The sequence below is a fragment of the Candoia aspera genome, chromosome 6 (genome assembly GCF_035149785.1).
Source record: "Candoia aspera isolate rCanAsp1 chromosome 6, rCanAsp1.hap2, whole genome shotgun sequence".
NCBI lineage: Eukaryota > Metazoa > Chordata > Lepidosauria > Squamata > Boidae > Candoia > Candoia aspera.
The window spans coordinates 99,664,628-99,688,656 of NC_086158.1; the positions used below are offsets into that span (position 1 = coordinate 99,664,628).

The 24,029-nt window shown below is 43.9% G+C and overlaps 2 protein-coding genes across 2 annotated transcripts in view; one reads left to right on the top strand and one right to left on the bottom strand.

Annotated features, from left to right (window-relative positions):
* The window catches only part of PHYHIPL (phytanoyl-CoA 2-hydroxylase interacting protein like), a 49,596-nt gene extending 41,571 nt beyond the window's left edge, over positions 1–8,025 (top strand). Inside the window, exons 3-5 of the mRNA XM_063307751.1 lie at positions 3,248–3,422; positions 4,379–4,496; positions 6,626–8,025. Coding sequence (XP_063163821.1) covers positions 3,248–3,422; positions 4,379–4,496; positions 6,626–7,160 — 828 coding nt within the window. The 3' untranslated portion in view covers positions 7,161–8,025. The remainder of the gene's footprint in view (positions 1–3,247; positions 3,423–4,378; positions 4,497–6,625) is intronic.
* A 2,634-nt stretch (positions 8,026–10,659) lies between these two features.
* Positions 10,660–24,029, bottom strand: part of FAM13C (family with sequence similarity 13 member C) — a 45,034-nt gene continuing 31,664 nt past the window's right edge. Inside the window, exons 10-13 of the mRNA XM_063307750.1 lie at positions 19,577–19,672; positions 18,727–18,911; positions 18,198–18,299; positions 10,660–15,198 (exon numbers count right to left, since the gene is read on the bottom strand). Of these exons, the coding sequence (XP_063163820.1) occupies positions 15,075–15,198; positions 18,198–18,299; positions 18,727–18,911; positions 19,577–19,672 (507 nt within the window). The 3' untranslated portion in view covers positions 10,660–15,074. The remainder of the gene's footprint in view (positions 15,199–18,197; positions 18,300–18,726; positions 18,912–19,576; positions 19,673–24,029) is intronic.

Below are 24,029 nucleotides of genomic sequence, written 5' to 3' on the forward strand. Positions count from 1 at the left end.
CCACTGATTTCGCTTGCCAGAGCCATCTGGGAAGGTCGAAAATGACAATCACATGACCACAGGACGCTGCAATGGCATAAATGTGAATAGGATGCCAAGTGCCCAAATCATAATCATGTGATGGCAGGGATGCTCTGACGGTCGTAAGTGTGAGGACCAGTTGTAAGTCAGGTTTTTCAGCACCATCTTAAGTCCGAACCATCACTAAATGAATGGTTGTTAAATGAGGACTACCTGTACCTTCAAGAGTGGGAAAAGAGTCCTGACACTTTCACGAGTGTGCCACCAAATGTCCCTATCCCTTTACTGTTTCCAGTATTTTCAACAAAAGGATTATGTGGATTGCAGCAATGCATGTTCTAACTGGCCTGAGATGAGGTAGACTACACCCAGTACTCTAACTTACGTGTGAGGGCCATTTTTCTTTGTAACGGAGCATTCAGGCTTGATTTTCTGCCTGAATCTTAGTCTGAAGACACTTTCAATAGTCCTTTAAGCTGGACTTTTAAGCTGTTTTAGAAGATGCATCCTGCACCCAGTGAATGTGCTGCATCTCTGATTGCTACTTCACCTGCCTTGCAAATATTCTGTATTCTGTGACTTATTCCTGTTTTTTTCCAGATTTATCTCTTTAATTCTCTTTAGTCCTATACTGCATTGTTCACCACACCAAAAAACAAACGAATAATTAAGCCTTCTCACTTGAGGCTAACACAGACAAAGGATTTGGATCTGTTGACCACATTTGTAATTTTGCAATTAACATTCTTAATATTTTCAGGGAAACACCGAAAACAAACACTAGAACTTAAAAAAAATGGTGCGAAAGAGGATTCACACCCTGATTAGGGGGCTGGCAAGCATTATGTAAATCCTGCCCAGCTGCAAGACTCTTACATTCCTGGAAGCAGCGGGCTTCATACCTCCTCCACAGAAAATGCAGGAGACAGGAGATTAGACATGAGTGGCTTTGAACGGCATCCTGTACGTATATCAGGTTCGCATTTATAAGCAAAGGTGCTGGCTGGAGTCCCTGTACAGTCTCCTTAGCCCTTTCCTTAGTCAGAGCTCAGAGAAACACGTCCCTTGGTGGCTCACTTCTAGCAAACGAACACCAGTTGGTTACTACAGACCTGAAGCCCTTTTGCATCAGGCTGCCACAGTGTTTCTCAACCTGGGGGGATTCTGGGAGTTGAAGTCCACATGTCTTAAAGTTGTGCAGGTTGAGAAACCCTGGGCTACCAGCTTGCTGGTGTCTGGGTCCCACAGCAGCCAACCAGGCACACTTTTAGGGAGCTGCCTATCATGGATGAGAGGCCTGATTTTCTATGAAATGGCCCTGTTCCTTTTTAAAATGAACCCGGTTGGTAATTACCATCACCCACGTGGGTCAGCGAAGTCCACAGTTTAACCATGCAATTCTGTAAAGAAAGACCGACTTTTATTTATTTTATTTATTTATTTATTAATCAAATTGAGATTAATAAATAATAGTAGTTGAGAAATTGTTTTAGAGGGATTTTATTGGAATTCTATTATATATATATATTGTTTTATATTGTAAACCGCCCAGAGCCCCTCCGGTTGGAGGAGATGGGCGGTGACAAATTTGATAAATAAATAAATATATATATATATCACTGCCCATCTCCCCCCGAGGAGGTACTCTGGGCGTTTACAATAAAACCGGGACTTTTGTGGGTCCTGGATCTTCCTGTATTGAGTTTTCATGAATTATCCATTCTGATTTTGTCTGCATAAACATAGAGACCTCAGTCCTGTTTTTTATTATCCACCTTTGTTCTGGACTGAAAAGAGACTAACTACAGACCCTTTTTTTAGTGCGAGAGCTTTTCTAAATACCTCAGCATTTTAGTTGCCCTTCTTTGCAACTTTTCCCAGTCTATTATTCTTTTCCTCCAGTCTATTATTCCCCAGTCTAATATTCTTTTTTGGGAAGGCAGAAGCAAAGAACCCATCTCTGCAATTTCCCTGCAATTTCCCTATATTTCTTTAAGGACCCTCCAGTCCAACGACCCCAGAGACTCCTGGGTCAACTTTTTATTTTGAGCCTGAAGAAGTTTTTGTTGTTTGCCTTAGTATTCTTTGTGCCCTGCCCCCAATTTTTGAATTTCTTTTTTCCAAAGTTTGTGCTTCTTTATCTTCTCCTCCATACAACATCCTGGAGGGCCTTAATAGGGTTGCCTTTCCCATGCATTTTTCATTATTCTGATCCCCTCCTTTTTGGGAAGTGCGAGCCTTCAAAATGAGACATGACTTTGTGGCTTTTCTTTCTTTCTTTCTTTCTTTCTTTCTTTCTTTCTTTCTTTCTTTCTTTCTTTCTTTCTTTCTTCCTTTCTGTAGCTGCCCACCTCAAGTATATGGGCAGCTCACAACAATTAAGGAACACTGGGAGCTCCTAAAGCCTAGAATTTACAGTATTTCTATCTTTTGTTCTATTGTTACAGCTTTAGGGCTGGAAAGATTCCTTTTCATCTTGTGAGAGAAGTAACAGAATATATATTTTCCCTTTAACGGTGCTTGTGCTCTGGAATGTTAATCAGTCCCCTGGTCCACACACTGGACCTCTGCATATCAGCAGCTAATGCCATTCTAGCCTAATGTAGCACCAGCTCTGGCGGATAATTGTTCTTGTCCCAGCTAGCCATTCTACTGCTTTTGTTAGTGTGACTAACATAAGAGAAGCATTCAGAGACAGGGTTTCCTTCCTTCCTTCCTTCTTCCCTCCCTCCCTCCTTCCTTTTTCTATCCCTCCCTCCCTCCCTCCCTCCCTTCTTTCCTTCCTTCCTTCCTTCCTTCCTCCCTCCCTCCCTCCCTCCCTTCCTTCCTTTGTTCCTCTTTCTTGTGCAGATATTTCATGGACTATCCCCTGAATATTTCTATTAGTCACACTAACAAGAATAAATAATATTTCAAAACCTTTGAATTCTAGGAAGAAGCTGACCTGATCCTCAAACCCCAATCACAGGTATCTGGAACAAGCCATGATAAATATCATGGGCACCATTGTGCAAATTATATGAGGTATGTCATTTGACATGACTTACATAATTCATATCGTTTGTCTGGTGGTGTCCTAACACAGGATGTCACTTGTCCACCCCATGGATGCTCCCCATGCAGCTGGAGAACGCCAAGCTGGGGAAGTCTGCTGTGTGTTCGATGGTTGGGAGACTCACTTATCTTCTGGTGCTATTTCTGTCCCCCCCTTTTCCTGCCCAATTAGGACGTGCCTACGAAGCTGGTGGCAAAAGCAGTTCCCTTGCCCATGACTGTTCGTGGTCACTGGTTCCTGAGCCCACGGACCGAATACACAGTGGCTGTCCAGACAGCATCGAAGCAAGTTGATGGTGATTACACGGTTTCAGAATGGAGCGAGATTATAGAATTCTGCACAGCAGGTGAGCCATCTGCTTTTCAGATCCAGCCCGTGACAAAGATGCGACTGGTGAGCAAGGAACAGCTGAAAGAAGCAAGAATGGCTGGGCATCAGAGTGCCCGCTCTGTGGCAGGGGAGTGAGAACTGAGGGTGTCAGGAGCTACACAGGAGTGGGATGCTTGTGGAGAGCGTGTGGCACGCAGGTAGAAAGAGGGTCAAGGATGAAGGGGGCTGGATTAACGTGGACTGAGGGCAAAAGTGAGTGACCGGATGAAAGAACTGCATGGAGGTGGTTTGCTCACAGAGGGAGAATGACGAGGATGGAACCACAAAACAAACAGAAGAAAGAAGAGGAAAAAGAAAGAAGAAAAGAAGAAACAAAAGGAAGACCAAGGAAGTCATACTTGGACAAAGTTGATGAAATCCTGAGATGGAGATGGAGATGATGGAGATAGATGAACTGTGGGTGCAGAAGTGCAAAGTATCCCTGGATGTGACCTGCCTCAGCGCCCGCACATCCCTCAATCGGAATGAGTGGCAAAAAAGTTGAAGAAGGGTGTTTCCGATTTTCTATCGCACAGCATTTCACAGAGATAGGTGAGAGAGAGACAGAGAGAGAGCTGAGAAATTTAGAGAACAAAAGGCAATGTATGAATCCGTCTATGGGCATGACAGAAGCAAGGCAGTTTGCAAGTAGGGGAAGATTTGGAGAAATATAATAAATAATGTTGCTGTTAAGGTTCCCCTTTCTTTCCTCCTTTCTTTTTCTTTTTTTCCTTACTGTGCCTTAACTCTCCTTCTGCACTTCGCATAATGCGGCTTACCCTGGAAGAGAATAGTGCAATGGTTTAATAGGGCTGCGTGTCGGCATATATGTAAGCTGCTGGCTTGCTGGTCCCTGTGGGTAAGAGCACCATCAGTCTTCTCTTTCGAAGCGACGGGTTTTGTCCTCACCAGCAAAACCTTTTGTGTTCACAGATTATTCCAAGGTCCACTTAACACAACTTTTGGAAAAAGCAGAAGTGATTGCAGGGCGCATGCTTAAATTTTCAGTCTTTTATCGGAATCAGCACAAAGAATACTTTGACTACATCAGGTAAGAGGACCAAAGAGTTCCAGCTTTTCAAAGGGCATCATTCCATGCAGAGCAGACAAGAATCTGGTCTTCTCCATTGATCAGGAACAAGGAAGCCCTCGACAGTCGCCCCAGAACTAGTAGCAACGTGTCATTAAATAGTGTCAGTTATCTATAAGTAAGTAGCGAGTTGTGTTCTTTTGTAGATTGAGTTCTGCTGTCCCTGGAATCTAAAAAAGCAAAACAGTTTTACTAGATACCACTTTAAAAATATGAAAGGCAAGTATTCATAATATAGCAACTCTGATGTCCGGGAAAGAATCAACAACAATCTATAGCCTTGGAGTAGCTTCATGGCCCACTTCATGCCTTCCTCCTTCCCTGCACTCTGTCTAACGCTCTTCTGCCCTTGGCTTCTGTCATCCTATCCCCTGAATTCTGCATCCCCTTCATGTTCTATTCCTCCTTCAGCTGTTGCCCAGAGACATATTCCTTTCTTCTAGCCTTGTCCCTTCCATGCCTCTTGCTTCCTCCTCTTTCTTACAGACTAGCTGGGAGACACAGCAGAGTTGTTCTAAATGTAGCGGCCTGGCTGAATGGATCTGTTCCCTCCCTGCTCCTCCTCTTCCTCTTCCTTGTCTTCAACCCCTTGGACTTAAAGACTTTTGTTCTATCAAATAATTATTAAAACCCTTGCTAACTCATCCTAGTAACAGGTTCCTCCCTGTTGCTTCTCTGTGGGCCCCTTTCGTTTTAAAATGGGTTGACCTAGCCTGAGTCCAGCAATGGTTGGAGCATTAAAACCATCGTTGTGGCGGAAACAAACATCTAGAATGAAATGAAGGACAAGCATGCATTGCGCAGGCATTTTCTGGCCCAATCGGCAAGTGGATGAGGTGTTGTACATCTTTCTGGGGGCCTGTTAGCCATCTTCTCAACAAGGGTTGTTCATCTGGATATTCATCTCTCTTGTTGGTGCCAACTTGGAAGATTTGGAGGGAGCTGAATGTTGCTTCACAAAGACAGTTAGAAGTGAGGTGGTGAGCATCCCACTGCTATATACAGCACAGCTTTCTCATTCGAATAGCCTTTCTCAGCCTTCCGACCCTGGAGGAACCCTTGAAATATTTTTCAGGCCACCGGGAACCCCTGCCCACGCAGGCTCAGATAGAGGCCAGAAGTTACAAAATAATTATATTCGTTTCATGAGTAGGCCTGTACATATGCATTAACAGAGTTCTTAAACTAAAAATAAAGAAGGAAACTTGCCTCTTTAATGTGAAGTTGCCCAAATTTGAAATAAATTTTTAAATAAATCGTGATCTCCCAGGGAACCACTAGCGACCTCTTGTGGAACCCAAGGGCTCCGTGGAACCGTGGTTGAGAACCCCTGCATTAGAAGATGCTCAGCTTCTCGGCATCCCCCTGTTATTTACAACTATCCCTCTGCATCCAAGACATTACTCCAGTTTTTGGATAAATGCATAACTAAGTTGCTTCCTACAAGTAGGAATGCAGAACATAATTCATAGGTAGACTCCGTGCTCCTCAGAAGTACAGCTGGTTTCTTCCCCATCCTGCAACTGAGTCTAGATGCCAGACCATCAGCTCTGAAAAACGCTGGCAGGGGATTAGCTCAATTGGCCACTGGGAGTCACTGTGCCGCCATTCAGAACAGACTCTCTGCCCCTCCTTGTGGTCTGAAGTGGTTCATCTCAAGTCTTAATGATGTTCATCTCAAGTTTTACAATTAGCATGCTTACAAGCTGTTCCTCTGAGATATAAAATCCACAACCTTGTTTCTGAAAAATTAAAAAGGCACACGTTTCAAGCAGATCAACCTCTGTTTCACATCTACACATGGAAAGTGTAGAAGAAGGCTAGGATAGAACTAGGAATTGTCCTGTGCCTTCAAATCCTCCTCCTTTGCCTTTATGGGAACACTTAGCTTGGTTGACCAGCATCTATTGATGTGGCACAACCTGTAGCCATCTGTCCTAATCCAGTGACTCTTAGGAAAGGAGGTGACTGAAGGAGATTTGGTTTTAGAGGGGTGTGGGGTGTGGCACAAGGGTGTCTGCATGTTCCTCTGTAGTCAGCGCTCCCTAATGCCACAGTGGAAATAAAACATTCCCGTCCTTTATTTCTAGAGAGCAGCACGGGAGTGTCCTGCAGCCTTCGGTTAAGGACAACAGCGGCAGCCACGGCTCTCCCATCAGTGGGAAGCTGGAGGGGATCTTCTTTAGTTGCAACACTGAATTCAACACCGGAAAGCCCCCACAAGATTCGCCTTATGGAAGGTACCGGTTTGAGATTGCGGCCGAGAAACTTTTCAACCCAAACACTAATTTGTACTTTGGGGACTTCTACTGCATGTACACAGCCTACCACTACGTCATTCTGGTGCTTGCCCCGGTGGGCTCGCTGGGGGATGAATTCTGTAAGCAGCGCCTCCCTCAGCTGAACTTGCAGGATAACAAATTTCTGACCTGCACTGAAGAAGACGGGGCCATGGTTTACCACCATGCGCAGGATGTCATCTTGGAAGTGATTTACACTGACCCGGTAAATCTCTCCCTTGGCACAGTGGCAGAAATCACTGGCCATCAGCTAATGAGCTTGTCGACTGCCAACGCTAAGAAAGACCCAAGCTGCAAGACGTGTAACATCAGTGTGGGTCGTTAATTTCAACCTCCACCCTTCCTTAGGAACCGCCTCTGTTGTCTCTTCCCATCGTCAGCCATTCCCATCAGACGCATGAATAGTGCCATTCTTCCCAGAAGCAAGCACCGGTGATCCAGTTCTTCAACAATTGTTCTATGAGCAGAGCTACATGTTCCAGCCAACTGGGGGGGCAGCTCCCTAAATGGCATCCTGTGAAGTATCTTTTCCCAATTGTGCCCTACAGCATTTAAGGCAAGCATGCTGGCCCATGTGATGTGCGCACCCTCCATTTGTGTGCTTTCCCTGTTCCAGTTGGATGTTGCTGGTGGGGAAACAGGATGGGAGAGTATCACCGTGCGAGTCAGCATGTCCCTGCGTGATGGGGGAGAAAGGAAGGAAGAGAGCGTAGCATGGACACACTATTATCTGCGGCCACCCTGTGTAGCATGTAGTTCTGCCCTTGGTACTTCTTCCCACCTTCCTTCCCTTCTGGTCCACCACTGCTTTCAACTGTTCAAAATCTTGGGGGTTTTTTTGGTTTCGGGTTTCTTTCTAGCAACCACTCATATATCTAGGTGCTGCAATTGGTGTTAATTTGTCCCCCCCCACACACACACATACTGCCAAATGTAACAAATCTATATAAACAAGCTTGAGTAAAATAAAAATTCCTGGCTTCTTAAATGGTGTTTAAATATGCGTTCATTTTAACCTACTGAACAACTTAACTGGAATATTTCTAAACAGCATGAACAGGTGTAATTGCAGCATGATTAACTCTCACAGCCTAGGAAAAAAAATGTCAGCACTTCCAATGTGTTGTTTGACAGTGTTATTTATGTTATTTATATGAGCTAACAAACGAACAAGAGACCTGTGTTTCATCATAATAGAAAAATATTTTATTTGTACTGTTGTATAAAATATTATACAATCATATAGAATATATAGATGGCATTTTAATAGCAACTGTACACATGTCATGAAACCATTTTTCCTTATCAAAGATGTAGTTTGTAAACTTCAAATACTTGTGTATCTGTTCCTGTTGCTCTTACATGAGTTTTAATTAAAACAGATTTATGAAGGAGATCATTCTGATTCAGTTATAAATGATGCAGCCAACAACACTGAAACATCAATTGTCATAGAAACAAACAAACATACAAACAAAAAAATCCACTTGGTTTAGTAATGGGCCAGGGTCCTTTCCCAAACCATTAAAAGATTTTCCCCCTTTTTTTAGAAATCATGCTTCAACTGTACATATAGTGACCTACAGACAAAGTTGGTGGATGACAGAATTCATCAAATGCCTTCCTTTATTACACTGCAGCAGAAGGGGCCATCTTTACCTTTTGCATGCAGCCCTGTCTCCTGGAAGAGCTTCTCCCTGGGCTTCTCTCACCATTTCTGATAGTGTGAAATCATCCCCCTCCACATCTGAGCTTCTCACCTGGCGCCTGTCCTGGCAGACATCTCTACCCATGGGAATTATCATTCATCCATGCACCAGAGCTGGAAGACTAAGGTCTATGCCTCTGTTTTTTGTGTCATTATCACAAAAAGACCAACCCAAAATGCTAAAGACAGTCTGCATCTCTTCCAGGAGGTCTTCTTTAAATCTGGTTGCCATTAACCTTGTGTTTCTTGGTAAGAGTCCTGACTGTCGACCTCTGACTCAACCATGCTCCATTCAGAAGTGATCTACTGAAAGCTGCAAGAATAATGACTTTTCACTTATAAAGTACGTTCCTTTCTAACATCAAGATGGCAGAAAACCAGCCATGTATATATTCTGTCCTATAGAAACCAAATAAAAAAACAGAAACCCAACCATCCATCATTCATAACCATGACACTTAGATTAAATATCTGCTTACATCATAATGCAATAAACTATTATCACTATAACAGAGTACCTTGGCGATCATCACACGTGAAATATTAAAATCCTACAAAGTGCATGCTTTCAAACAAGCTTTGGTAATCATAAAAAGCAACGTTTTATAGCATTGTGCTACAGAAAAGTGCTACACAAATAAAGATTAGAATGTACCATCGTTCATTTTGTTTCATTTTGGTAACTATCAACCAAGTCCTGGAGATACCTCCTTAAGAGGATGGGGTAGTTTACAATTCCTTACCTTGAAATGTATTAGCTACTATTTCCTGTTTAAGGGTTCTTTTCCCCATAAATGCCCAATTTTCCTTGTTGAAACTGCCTTTTCAAAATAAACTGATTTTTACTACTTACTTTCTGCAGTAACCTTATGCTAAACAAATCTGCTTAGCCCCATGACCTTTTCCTGATTAATTTGCATCCTTTTGAACTCACCCCTTGGGTTTGGCGTGCATGGAAAGGTCAAAACAGAAATGCCACAGGAATTAAAACGAGAGAAGTGTTTGGTCTTATCTCTGTTAATCTTATTAAATCTTATTGGGCCAAGAGTGATCAGAAGGGGACAAGCAGCTACTGTCTTCATTTTGGCACAGAGCCTCACAAAACCTTGCCATTCCTCAGTGGAGTTTAAACTCCTTTTATGAAACCTTTCCTACTGTCTCAGTATCTGTTGCACATTCCTTGCAATAGCTTGAAAGTCATTACTTTGGTGAATGAATACTCCATCTTTCACAGATATCAGAAAGGAAGGCCACTGTGTAGACAGCATTTTTTTTAGCTGCTTGCAAAATACATTACTTTGGAAATGGATGGCAGGCCGTAACATCTGACATGTGGGTCAAAATGTGTTCAATTTATTTATTTTTGATCATATGTGTGTGTGTGTGTGTGTTGTTATTTAAATATAGGATGGGCCATCATTCTTCAGATCCACACACTTCTGGCCAATAGAGCACTTCTCTTTCCTTCCTAAGATAAACATATCCTGGGAATAGGACTGGGGTAATATACAACCAGAGTTGTACCAAATCACCTCTCATTTCAACACTTGCTTCAGAAATAGTATGCAGCTAAACAAATATCTCTATTGTTCTGCTACCGTGGCTTCTCCCTTGTTCCCCTGGCACAGCTATTTCTTGATGCTTTTTTTGTTATCCAGGGACCTCACTGGCTCCATGGTCATCCTATGGGCTGTGGCAGCCAGTGTGTTTCTGTTTCACTTATGAGCAAAGTAGCATTATAACATTAACCAGAAAACACACACAGATGGACACACCCAACAGGGCAAAAGGGAAGCATGGCGGAATAAGGTCCAAGGTCATGATGAAGGGTAATGAAAATGAGAAGAACCACGTTGAAGTATCTTTCCACCAAGTGTGGAAAGCCAACCACAGTGCAGGATTTGAGTTGCGTAGCCGTTCAAAAGACTTGACTGATGAGGAGCATATCACTTGTGACAGTGAAGTTCTCTTGCTGTTGCTTTCAACTACGTTACAATCTAAGTATCAAGAAACCGACAGCACCTTTCCCATGATCTGCCCCAAGAGGGAAGAGCTCCCACCAGTAAGGCAGACAAAGTTGCTGTGTCTTAAAAACTGTTTTGTTGCTTTTTTAAAAAAAAAAGTATCTACATCAAAACACATTTACCCACCAAACTAATTCCAGCCATCATTGTTGAGAGATTTGTTCTGGAAGATGCAAGGTAAAACCTAGTTTAAAAGAACTTTAAAGTAATGGGATATACCAACTTTTGTTCTGTTCTGTTCTTACAGTCGTTCTCATCTTGCGCACCTTCTCCATATATGGGCTTCTCCTGAAAGAATTCTCAGCAATGCCCCTGTTAGGTGGGAAATTCTGGGAACTGAAAATATCTGGGGTGGGGTGTTCTCATGTAGTGGAAGACTGTATATATGACTTTATTATTTGTGTCTTTAGTTCACATTGTTTTCTGATTATCACTAGTTATGGGTACCAAGACAGATCTTAAGGCACAGGTCTAAAGTTCCAAAGATACTCTAAACAAGTATCTTCTTGACATCTTGGTCTACAACTGTCATAGTATTTAGGAATAATGGGAGTTTAATCCAACCCATCATCAAGACACAAGGATGGGGAAGTAGTAGACTAGTAGTAGTAGACTAGTATCACAACTTTGCCATGTATGTCTTCATACCTAAAATAGCCCCACTAACATGCTTGATAGAGCAGTTAAATCCCTCCCTCCCTTACCCTTCCATATCTGAATAACCTTCTCCTAATGTAATATCAAAGGTTAGCCCTGAGCCATTCAAAAGCAGCCAATAACTTAATGATCCCCAATTATAAAGGGAGCAACATGCATGCCAACATGCGCAGTGCCAAAAGGGAACATTTCTACAGTTGGGGGTGGGGGATGAACCTTCCGAACTTGCACGAATTGTTTTAAAACTCCAAGCAACCCTTCTCCGAAACCTCCTGCTGACCTCCTGCTTCTATGGAGCCCCAGGACTTGGAACAGGATGTGGTGCAGAGAGTCACAGAAATGACCCTGTGGAGGCTGGACGGAGAGGATGGTTCGGAAAACATGCATTAAGCCTGGGAAACAGACCAAGCCTAGAAAGAGAGTTAGACTGATGCTTCCCTATTTCATTAGTGCAGTGTTTCTCAGCCTTGACAGGCTGGGGAATTCTGGGAGTTGAAGTCCACACATCTTAAAGCTGCCAAGATTAAGAAACACTGCACTGAAGTATAAGGGGAAGGGTGAGAGGGGAAGACTCAGTCAGTATTCAAAATTCTGTAACTCAAGCCTATCTCAATAAAGGAGGGTTCCAGTCAAACTTGGAGTCTGTTTCCTGACCTGGCCTACCTCAAAGGGCTGACCCGTGGGCACGTAGCCCTTGGCTGGCAACTGGCAGCAATGAAGCTGGAGGGGAAATGACTGGTTGCCCCCTTGCTTCACTTCCATCTCTGACCTCATAAAGAGGAGAAACTTTTCTCTCCACAGGGAATCCCCTTCCCCACTATGATGTCTTGGGACTTCCAGAATTGCCTTTCAGTCATTCCTTTCCCATGGCCAATTTTCAGAACAAGAGGAAGAGAAAATGAAAGAAGGGCGAGCAAGGACTTGGATAAGGAGGGCAGGGAGAGGATAAGGTGGGAAGAGAAGAGGGAAAATCCATACTCAACAATCCCCAGGCGGGATCTTCTAAACCACAGGTGAAGAATCTAAAGTATAGTCCTTCAGAGGGCATTAGAGCATCTCTGGCCATTTGTACAGTGCATGGGGCTGATGGCGTTTGGTACCCAGAAGCTTCCCACATGCAGCTTAAGCCCAGAGGAGCGTGGCTCCTCCCTAGTTTTATGGAATAGATGGGGAGGTAGGGTTTCCCCAAGCCTTGGCTCTGGGATGGAAGAGAATCAGTCAGCACACCTACATGCACACTTGAACCCACACACGTATGCAAACATATTTCTAGACCCCCCATGTCATCATGGAGGCTAGACAAGCTACCCTTCTAGTGCTTTTGCTTCAGCAGAGGAGCTTCTGCTATAAGCTTGGGCCAATTCTATAAAGCCAAAAAGCAGTGTTGGGGTGAACAAGAGAGAAACCGGTCCTCTTTTCACCACATTTTTCCCATAAGTCCACGTTCATATTCTCTTAGTAACCATCACAGTGCAATTCAAAGAGAACTCCTATGTTGAACTTCACAGCACTCAGCCAAAAGTAGTTGTACAGGTGGTCCTCGACTTACGACCATCCATTTAACGACCGTTCAAAGTTATGAGAGCACTGAACAAAGTGACTTACAACCGGTCCTCGCACTTACGACTGTCACGGTATCCCCACAGTCACACGATCAAAATTCAGGCACTTGGCAAACAGCAAGTATTTCTGTCAGTTGCAGCGTTCCGGGGTCACATGATTGCCATTTTGCAATCTTCCCAAGGGGCTTCCAACAAGCAAAGTCAATGGGGGAAGCTGGATTTGCTTAATGATTGCAGCAAAAAAGGTAATAAAATCGGGTGCAACTCACCTAACGACTGCATCGCTTAGAGACAGAAGTTTCAGTCCCAAGGGTGGTCGTAAGTCAAGGACTACCGGTACAGTTTTGTGCAAATTCAGGTACCTGGGCTAACGGGCTACCACTAATCTAGTCAAGTGCCTGCAGAGGTCGTATTTCAGAAGATAATCAGTTCCTTCAGCAAGAAGTAGCAGAGAAGCCCATCCAGCTGTTTTCCAAAGGGTGCCCTTCCAGCCTGAACTGAACAGTTCCTGTTCTCAGTGCTTCTCTGCCACTTTCACAGCCTGCACTGTCATTCTAGGTAACTTTGCCGCACCCAAAACCGCCCCCACAGTTCCTGAGTGGCAGAGCAGAACCGTCTCCCAAGACCACCCATTTTCACTTTGGGAAGGAGACGTCTCTTGCTCGCTGAATGATCCATGGTCTAACGAAGTCCTATGCCTCTGCAGGGCAGGGAAGGTCTGTAGAGATGAGTTTCCAAATGCTGGGCTTCTCAGTACAGCCACTCAAAAGGCATCGTGTCCGAATCCCTCCCTCCCTCCCTCCCTCTTTAATGGTCAGAAAAGTCAGAGGAAGGGGTGGAACACGGATATCCAGATGCCCGTGACAGAGATGGAAGTTGCAATATAAACACTTCAGCTGGATCAACACAAAACCGATCCAGCTTTCGCAACAGCCCCACCGCAACCTTTTCTCTACAGCAAGCTGAACTCTGCAAATAACTGCATTTCCAAAGCATCTTTCAGTGTGCACAGAACAACAGTCCATCCACCCTTTTAAAAATTATTGCATAATTTAGTCCTGGGGACTGAGAAATAGTCTCATGGCCCGAATCCTCACAACTGGCCCTTGAACGCTGAATTATTGTGAAAATGTCACTGAGCACACTCAGATCTTGGCATCAAGAGCACCAAGCGCTGCCTTCTTATCTTTACCAAAGAGGGAAAGGGAGATGGAGAAAAGGTTGAGATTCTCAACAGCTGGATTCCATACTTTAGCACCATATATTCTGGCTTGCAGTTGCTGCCATGGGTATCCCCAGTGGGACAAGACAGGAAGTGACATCACCACAGAAGAGGTCTGAATTATTTAATTTGCATCAGGTGACTGACCCAAATTACATAATTCGTGACATCATGATGAGAAGGACATCATTACAGCTTCTACCAGATGTCGCTGCTTGCTGTTGTTACTGGCATGGAATTACAGCATTCATACCCACAGCATTGGTGAGAGGCAGGCAGTGGGTGATGCCAAGACTCCTGAATTGGCCCTTTCACAAGATTGCCGAATCTTGGAAAATTTCAACAATCCCATACAAAATCTCATGAGATTTCAATGCCAGAACGGCAAAAATCTCACAAGAGATTTGTCATTTTGTGGTTCTTGTGTGAAATCTCATGAGACCTCAGGGTGAGATTGCCGGAATATCACAGGATTGGGGGAAATTGGAGGGGAGAGGCCCAGGCCGTTGTGCAAGACTGTGCAATGAATTCTTCTGAGGCTTTAAAAGGTGAATTGAACAGGGATTTCATTATTATGAGATTCTGCCCTTCAAGAATTGATATTTCAGGCATACCAGCGTAGCCCAGCTGTATAGGCATAGGCTTCCCTTTGGGAAGCACAGGTCAAAGAAACAGCTCATCTTGTTTGCTCCTTTGCCCTTCCAATGTTTTGAGCATAGTGACCCAAACCACAGTGTCCAGATAGTTTGGACATCAGGCATCCAAACTATGTTCCAGCAGCGCTTTGAGAGACCCAGGGGGCTCCCCAAGCCACCTTCCTGAAACTGCATAGGGCTGCGCTTCCCTTTGGCTCAGCAAGAGGCAAACGTCCAGGTGAAAACAGGGACAATTCACAGGGAAGCTCCTGCCATCCATTCAGTCCCTCCTTCCTTGAGCAGACCCTTCTCCTGCGCTCACCTCCAGCATTATCACCATAAGGAAGCGCAACAGAGAAGCACTGTGTAGTAAAGAGCCCGGGGTTCCCTTTCCTTTCATCAGGAAGTTTTACTGTGGCAAACCACTGGCTTCAGATGGTTTTGGAGACATCGTGCTTGCTGATGAGCACCTCCAGGAGGCGGAGCTTGGCCTTGATGTGCTTGTACTCCAAGTATTCTTCTGACATGGGGACCCGGTCTTCCTTCTGGGGACTCCTGTAAGACAGCAGAATGGACATTCAGACTTCAGGGACAAGGCAGCAAGGATTCACAATGTCCTCCTGACCAGGGCCCTGAGCTTTTATTACTTTCAGTGATGGCTCATTTTTCAGTCAGAGGAATTTAGAGATGTAGGCAAAATCCAAAACAGAGCCAGGTAAGTACCTGCAATCCCTCCAGGCACAGGAGGCTTAGGTGCTCATCTGCAAAAGCCACGCCCAGGATATTAAAAGGCTATGCCCTGATGGCACACAACCCAGCTTCTTCTTTTATCATGCTAGTTTCATTGCCTGAGACCTTCTTTCCTTTCTTTTTATTTTTTTTCTTCCTAGTGTTTTTCCCTCAGGGGCAGCTTTCTTTTTCCTCTCCTTTTCCTTTCCTTTCTTTTGGTGATGTTGGTAACAAAGACTGCAAATCCTCAGGAGAGCTAAATTGAGTGTCTGCTGAACCCACAAGGGGACAATTCCTGACCAACCTCTACCCCCTGCTATCCCCGAGGGGGAACAGGTGTCGCCTGGAGAGAATAGGAAGGTGGAAACAAAGCCATCATTATGCTAACGATATCCTCAAAACTCACCATACACTGGAAACGATTTGGGCAGCTTTTTTCCTCCACCAGAGATGATGGTGGGAGAATCAGTTCTCACTGAAGTAGGCGTAAGGACTGATGCTACACATGGGCACCAAGTGAAACTGATTTCTTTTGGGGTAAGTAAACAGGAAACGATTTGGGCAGCTTTTTTCCTCCACCAGAGATGATGGTGGGAGAATCAGTTCTCACTGAAGTAGGCGTAAGGACTGATGCTACACATGGGCACCAAGTGAAACTGATTTCTTTTGGGGTAAGTAAACAGAGCCACCCATAGTTTGCAAAAGAGCTATCTGTCCTAGATATAAATGTCATGCACCTACTTAATATGATTCTGTCTAGGCATTATATTTGGCATTATCTCCTCTCCTCTCTCCTTTTTAATGTCTAATGAAACCGCTGGGCAAGATCATCTGTCTCCACGGGGTGAGGTATCATCAATATGCAGATGATACCCAACTATACATCTCCGTCCTGGGTGAAGTAAGTGATGCTGTGACCATCCTATCCTGGTGCCTGGGGGCTGTGGGGCCTGGATGGGGAAGAACAGGCTTCAGCTGAACCCTGGTAAGACGAAGTGGCTGTGGGTTAATGGCCCCTCAGGTTCCATGAATTTGCCATCTCTAGTCCTGGATGGGGTCGCACTGCCCCAGACAGACCCAGTGTGGAATCAGGGGGTCCTCTTGGACTCGCAACTCCTGCTCAAAGAGCAGGTGGCAGTCGTGGCCAGGAGGGCCTTTGCCCAACTTCATGCTGTGCGCCAGTTACGCCCCTTCCTGAAGCGAGCGGCCCTTCGAACGGTCACTCACGCCCTGTTCATCTCCCATATAGACTACTGCAATGCACTCTACATGGGGCTACCCTTGAAGAGTATCCAGAAGCTTCAGCTGGTCCAAAATGCAGCTGTGCGGACGATTTTAGGTGCTTCAAGATCAACACATATAACTCCGCTGCTCCGCAAGCTGCCCTGGGTGCCAGTTTGCTTCTGGGTCCAATTCAAGGTGTTGGTTATGACCTTTAAAGCCCTACATGGCATGGGGCCAGGTTATCTGAGGGACTGTCTCATACCTGTTACATCAACCCATCCCACCCGGTCATGCGGAGAGGGCATGTTGCGGACCCCGTCCATAAGAGAATTTCATCTGGCGGGCTCCAGGAGGCGGGCCTTCTCTGCAGCAGCTCCCGCCCTTGGAACATCCTTCCCCTGGAAGTGAGGTTAGCGTCCTCCCTCCTGGACTTCAGAAAACAGTTGAAGACCTGGTTGTGTAACCTGGCTTGGAATGGGGAGAGTAAGAGCCATTCTTGGGGCTGGTTAGTTCCCCAGCCCTGCCGGGACCGGTCTTACCCCTTTATGGGCTGAATTTGATCTGCCCTTACTTGGATTTTATTGTATTTTATATTTATTGATTATTGGTATTATTTATAATTTTATTGAATTTTAAATTGTTTTTATTGTGAACCACCCATGGTCCCCTGTGTGGGGGAGATGGACAGTGATAAAAATATGATTGATTGATAGATAGATGATAGATAGATAGATAGATAGATAGATAGATAGATAGATAGATAGATAGATAGATAGATAGATAGAGATAGAATTATATTCTTTCTCATTGGTGCCCCAATTTCTGAAGCCCATTGGTCAAGCACACAAAAGGTCTTCTCCTCAACTGCTCCCATGCTCTTGGATGTTGCACACATTGCTGCAAAGCTAGGAAGAAGTTAAGAATTTCTCTTCTATTCGATCTTTTTAGTTGGTGGGTGATGATGTTATATTACTTATGGATTTCAACTGTTCCCTTTTTTTTTTTCTACTTGAAGGCCCTAATGGTACAAAAAGTGGGGTAGAAATTGAAGCAAGAAGCTATTTTCATCTCGCTTCTTTAAGTTGCCCTCGTTTGTAAGGCAGAATGATTAGGACAGTCTCCAAAGTGTGTCTTCAGTGCCCTCCTAACAGTTGCTCATGTGCTCTGGGGATAAAACCTTTTATCATTTCCAGGAGCACCAAGTACCTATACTGGAAGCACCTTTCTATAAAAATCATCACTTGGTATAGCATCCTTCCTATTTGACATTATTTATTTATCTATCTATCTATCTATCTATTTATTGCTGGCATTTATATGGCTGCCCATCTCACACAAGGTGACCTAATATGGTTCAGGAATCAAAATTTTTGGAATCTAAAGACGCAGCCTACCTACAGTTTCAACAAAGCAAAAAGGGATGTTTTGCTTTGCTATCATAAGGCTGGAAAATACTAACACGTCTTGGTCTCTGCAGTTATGCCTCAGACCCAGAGAAAAGCTCCTGTGGTGAACCCTTATCCTGGGGAGGTTTACAATGGCTTAGATCAGGACCTGCCCACCCATGGTGTGGAGATTCAACATGCATACAACTATCTTACCTTCCTGTTTGTCTAAAGAATTCTTCCTCAAATTCCCGCAGCACTTTCCTTATCCTTTTCTTGTCAGCTCTAGTTTCTCGGAGGTGTTCTAGAAGCACAGGCCTACAAAAGAAGAACTGGAATTTCAAGATCTGAGTGATTTGGAAACTCACAAGGTGATAGATGGTTGAGCAAATCAGGGTCCAGAATATGCATGCAACATGAAAGGATACCCCCCGTAGACTCTCCTTGAGCAGGATGCACCCAACTGTGCATGAGAAAATTTTGCTTATCAAGTTCCTAGTAAGTTCAAAACTGTGTAGTAAAATGTGTATTACAGTTGGTACAGCCAACATCTATGAGTACTTGTGCAAAAGCAGCAGGAGAAGATGTATTTATACCAATTGTGCAGATTTGCACTGTGCCCTATGATCACTTCGAACTCACAATCCCAAAAGCAGTTGATTACACTTCTTTTCCCTACTCTTTGGCATCTTTCCTAAAATACTCTCATGCATCATAATTTCAAGAAGGGAAAGTTAGCACTCACATAGTGGCCTCGTGTAAATTGGACATTGAGAGGGTAGGCTGTCTGATCACTTTCTTTTCATCCAGAGGTGAAACAAAGGCAGGCTCGTTCTCCTCATCCGAGTAACCCCTGTGTCCTTCAGGAGGCCAATGGAGAGACCCAGTGGAGCTACTCTGTGGAGGTTCTTCATCAGAATCTTCCTCCTCCTGCTTGGAACAGGGAACAGTGGGTATCAGAGTCTCTCCCTGCCCACGCATCTTTCAAAATGAAGAAGACTAACACATTAATTCCAGAGGCAGAAATTAAACGAATAAACAGATTGGCTTGGTTTATTTGTTTGCTTTAAGTATTAGAAAAGTCGGTTGGCCAAGGCTTTCCTCAGGTTAGAATCTGCAGACACTTATTCAAGGATTTAGTGCTCATTATCAGAAGTGAGGTGTAAATAAGCCACACTTTAGAACATTGTCTAACACCTTCTGAGATGTATGTTTGTTTTTCATTGGAACCCCTTAGTAAAGACCAACTATCCTTAATGGAATTCCTTCAGAAGAAAGAATCACTGAATGATGTTCTCTCTCCTTGCAGGTAACCACACTTATGTCTAAACCCCAGTGGTCACCAACAGCATGCACAACTTCCATAACCATAAGAATTTGACAGAGAGTACTTTGATAGTATGAACCAATAACCCTAATCCAACTGGACTTGAAAGTATATCCAAATAAGTCCAGTAGGATTTATTTCCTGAAGAATAAATGTTGTAATGACAGCCTCATACATGAAACAAAAGACAATGCACAACTTGAAAAGAGCCTGCAAGAAACATAGCCTGGTGCGGTGCGTTTTGTCACACAATCCTCTTGAGACTTACAATAGTTGTAATCAAAGATGGTGTCGACAGAAGCTGCTTTATAATTCTGTATCTTTCATAAAGAGGCTTCATCAGAGTCCTGTCTTGCTGGCTAACCTAGAAAGAAAAAGTAGCATCAGTTGACTCTGGACAAACATCTGAGGTTTCTTCTTAACAGTCACAGTCCATCAGTAGAGGTCTCTCTCTGAGCTTTTAAGTTGCATTAGGAATTTAACATGAGGAACATGAAGCACAAAACCCAATGATAATTCTATGCTGATGGAATATCATTTTCCCTAATTTCAGTGTTGTTTTACACTTCTGTAAGAGAAACAATGATCAGAACTGCTTCTATATTTCCCTTGGACACTGTGGTTTTTTCCTCCAAGAAGTTAAAAGTTAAGAAATATATTTGTGATCTGCGGGTTAAACCGCTGAGCTGCCGATCGGAAGGTTGGCGGTTCGAAACCACGCGGCGGGGTGAGCTCCCGTTGCTCGTCCCAGCTCCTGCTCACCTAGCAGTTCGAAAACATGCAAATGTGAGTAGATTAATAGGTACTGCTTCGGCGGGAAGGTAACGGCATTCTGTGACGTCATGCTGGCCACATGACCACGGAAGTGTCTACAGACAAACGCCGGCTCCAAGGCTTTGAAACGGAGATGAGCACCGCCCCCTAGAGTCGGACACGACTGGACTTTACGTCAAAGGAAACCTTTACCTTTAGCACCTTGTTTTAGAGAAGCACCACTTCCAATTAGAACTTGGATTGGTGCTCCACCATTCCTTAGCTGCAAACTGGAGCACTGCTGTATAATTCACATTCCCCGCCTACTCTTTGCCTCTGGCAACTGCAGCACCAAATGCCAGCCAGGCAGCATTAGGACTGGCAGCCCTTCGTCATTCTCCTACTGTCTCCTATCACACTCTGCAAGCTTAGGACATGATTTGCTACCGTCTCAGCATCTCAGGAGAGAACCAAGCAAGTGCTAAAGCTAAAGGGATGGGACTTCCCGGAGAGATGAATGGTATATTTATGCCAGCTTGACTTAGATCATGTCATATCCTCAAAACTGTTGGAAGAGGTTTCAAAGATGTCCCACTCCCTCATAGAGCTTTTATCTTCAGAGCACCAGCTGTGCTGTTCTAGGCAGAAAAACGGGCTTGGTACTGAGGAGAGCGGGGCAGATTCTCTGCCCCAAAAGGTTAAAAGCGAACTGTTTACAAGAGACATTTAATATTCCTAGACAAATGTGCCAATCACAAGCTAGTTATACATGAAACTCTGCACATCTCTGAACGTTCTGCTCTGTTCTTAACTCAAAGATGTATCATGCATTTTAAAACATATTTTGGGGGAAAATATACAAACACTGAGAGAAAATTCAGTAAGAATATAAATATTCAAATGCATTTTTTGTGTATGAAAACATCTGCAGATTAATGTGGAAATGGACTTGTCAATAAGCATGCACCAACGGGACATGGACCCAGACCAGGCTGGGGTGTCCTTCTTGGCTGTCAATCCTCAACTATAATCCATCCTCAGTGTAGAACGTACAATAATGCACTGAGGGTTGCCACACTAGGAGACACAACACCAAAGAATAGACAAAGAAACAAGCTGTGCTAGACAACCCCTAAAAGGTCAAAATGACATTGCTGAAGAATGTAGTCAGTGAGCAAGATCCAGTAGACAAGAAACAGATCAGAGGAAGAGCTAAGAAAAAACACATAAGCCGTTGGCCTATAGGTGAAATGCAGCCCAGAGAAGCCTTTAGTGTGATTTGCAGTAGATGAAAAAGTAGGTCAAATTGACCTTTCCTCCCCTCTCCAACTGTTTTTCTTTTCTTGCTGGTTGTGCAGCACTTTGGACGCAAGCTCCAAAAGCTGCTTCCAGGCACAGGGGACCACGAAAATAGCATCTTCTGCACATCTCAAAGCAGCCCACACAGCTTGTCTTGCTTGGTCCGCGAGAAGAGAATCATCTCTCCAGGCCAGCAACAAGACTCAGGGGTTATGTATGAATGGAAGGATGTAGATGGAAGGAAATTATGGGAATTGTGGGGCTGGATGAATGGTTGTGAATATGTTTGGATGGCAAAAAGGAGAAAGATCAAGGCAAGAGAAGGCAACCCAATGTTTTAGACTGGATTGCTCTACCTCATCACATCAGAGGGCAGCTCCTAGTTGACCTTTGCTGATCTTGAAAGATAAGTTGGACCTGGTTAGGTCTTGGATGGAGACTGCCAGGAAATCCCAGATTTTTTACTAAAAAGGGGAAAATCCCAGAAGGTGGCAATGGCCAAGCACTTAAATATTATTTTCATGGAAAGCACAGGGAGGTATCCATGAAATCACCAGAACAAATCTAGAAGGAAACTAGTGTCTTCTTCCCTTCCTTGGCATATTAAGTATAGAACCACAGCTGGGCAGCTGAAAAAAATATTATAGGAAGAAGGCACGGGACTACAAGGGTGCGTCCATATCGTCATCAGAATCAAGTTCAGTTTGAAGATGTTTTTATTGCTCTGCCTTCCTGAGGAAGGAAGAAGTATGTCTTTAGGCAAATCTGTCTGCGAGAGAAAGAGAGAAGGAAAGAGAGAGACTAAATAGACAAAAGTTGATGCAGGGGGGAAAAGGAAAGAGGAATCTCTGTATGGGATTTTTCTCAAGACACCAACCATGTGCGATTGTTCACTTTTTCCCTGAGATAACAGAACTGTTCACTCTATAGCAGTGTTTCTCAACCCTGGCAGCTTGAAGATGTGTGGGCTTCAAGTTGCCAAGGTTGAGAAACACTGCTCTATAGCATGCTTTTCAAATGTTAAGGAACTGGCTTTAATTTGTAGAATTAATTAGTTAACTAATTTAAGTATTTTCTGGCCCTTTCATCTGAGCCATCAGTGAATGAGTGGGTATCTTTGATTAGTGTGAATGGGTATATCAACTGCACACCTTTTTCAGGCTAACTGAAAAAAAATGTACTAACATCTGGTGGCCCTATACTTGTGGAACACAACACGCTTCTTCAAGGAAGTGATGAGATTGAGCAGAGTGGATGGGCTTCAGGACCATTCAATAAAACAGTCTCATATATTGGGACTGAGGAAGGGTGCCTTCTCTGTTGCTGTGCCCATCCTCTGGAGCAGCATCCCCCCAGAGATCCATATGGCTCCCACTCTGGTGATGTTCAGAAAGTTGTCCATAGTCATCCAGAGTTGGGTAGCTTTGAAACTGTGATAGATAGATAGATGATAGATGATAGATGATAGATGATAGATGATAGATAGGTGATAGGTGATAGGTGATAGATAGATAGATAGATAGATAGATAGATAGATAGATAGATAGATAGATAGATAGATAGATGATAGCTATATAGAGTTGATAGAGATAGATAATAAACATAGTTCAAGAACCTCTGGAACAGGACATGGTCCAAAGATGCTTGAAATACTGGGCCTAACTTCAAACTGACCTTGGCATGTTGGGTGGGGAAGCTCAGAAGCCATCTCCTGTTGAAAACTCTTTGTAATTGCTAACCTGAGGTTGACCTCTCTTTCTAAGGAATACTTACAGGCCGTCCGTGAATACTTTCAAAATAGAGTAGGCTTTTCTGGAGACTGAGTTTTTCCAAAGCCATTTGCTTTTTTGTCATAGCCTAATTAAAAAAGAATGATTTATATAAAAATTAAGAATCAAGTGTTATCTTTTGGAAGGAGATGGGTGTGTATATCATCAGCAGCCCCCTCTCAAATAAATTCCACAGATATGGTTTGTTACTTAAGCATCTCTATCTGTAAGGAAAATGCAAGGTGGAAGTCTAGGTAGGTCCCCCCAAAAAACTTCCTGATTTCAAGAAGAGAGTTGAATGTGTGCTTAAATAGGGGATGTTGTACAGGAGTGATAAATGGTAACTTCGCAGGGGCCACTAAATCTGAGCTGCACAAATCTCTACAGCCAGGTGGTGGCAGTACAGAGGTAGAGTTTTCTGAATCCCTTTAGCTCTCTCTGCTGGCCACCGATATTTTTGCAGCTCAAATCTGGAGGGAAGCTGCAACTCAGTTATTCTGCCTAGCCAGCGGGTTTTCATCAGTTATACCAAAAGCCAGCATGATTGTTGAGGCGTCTAAGAGAACCATACGTGATTCCATAACTGGTCAGACTTGCAGGACATCTTTTTATGTAGCAGTACCATATCTCAGCTGCAAAACAACCAGCCTCACATTCATGCTTCTAATACAGCTTGTGAATTGACTAAACAGAGGATTAAATGGGGGACGGGGAGGCGCTGAGGCAGCTAGCTCAGTTAATGGCTTGAGGATGAAGACTTTTAATCACCTTTTGAGCTCCCCTGTCCTCTCCAGTTCTACATCACAGGCATGACTCTGATTGGGAAAGCACCACAGGAGAAGCAAGTGCTGGTACATGTGATGTAGCATCGTGCCACCAATGACATACTCATCTCATTTT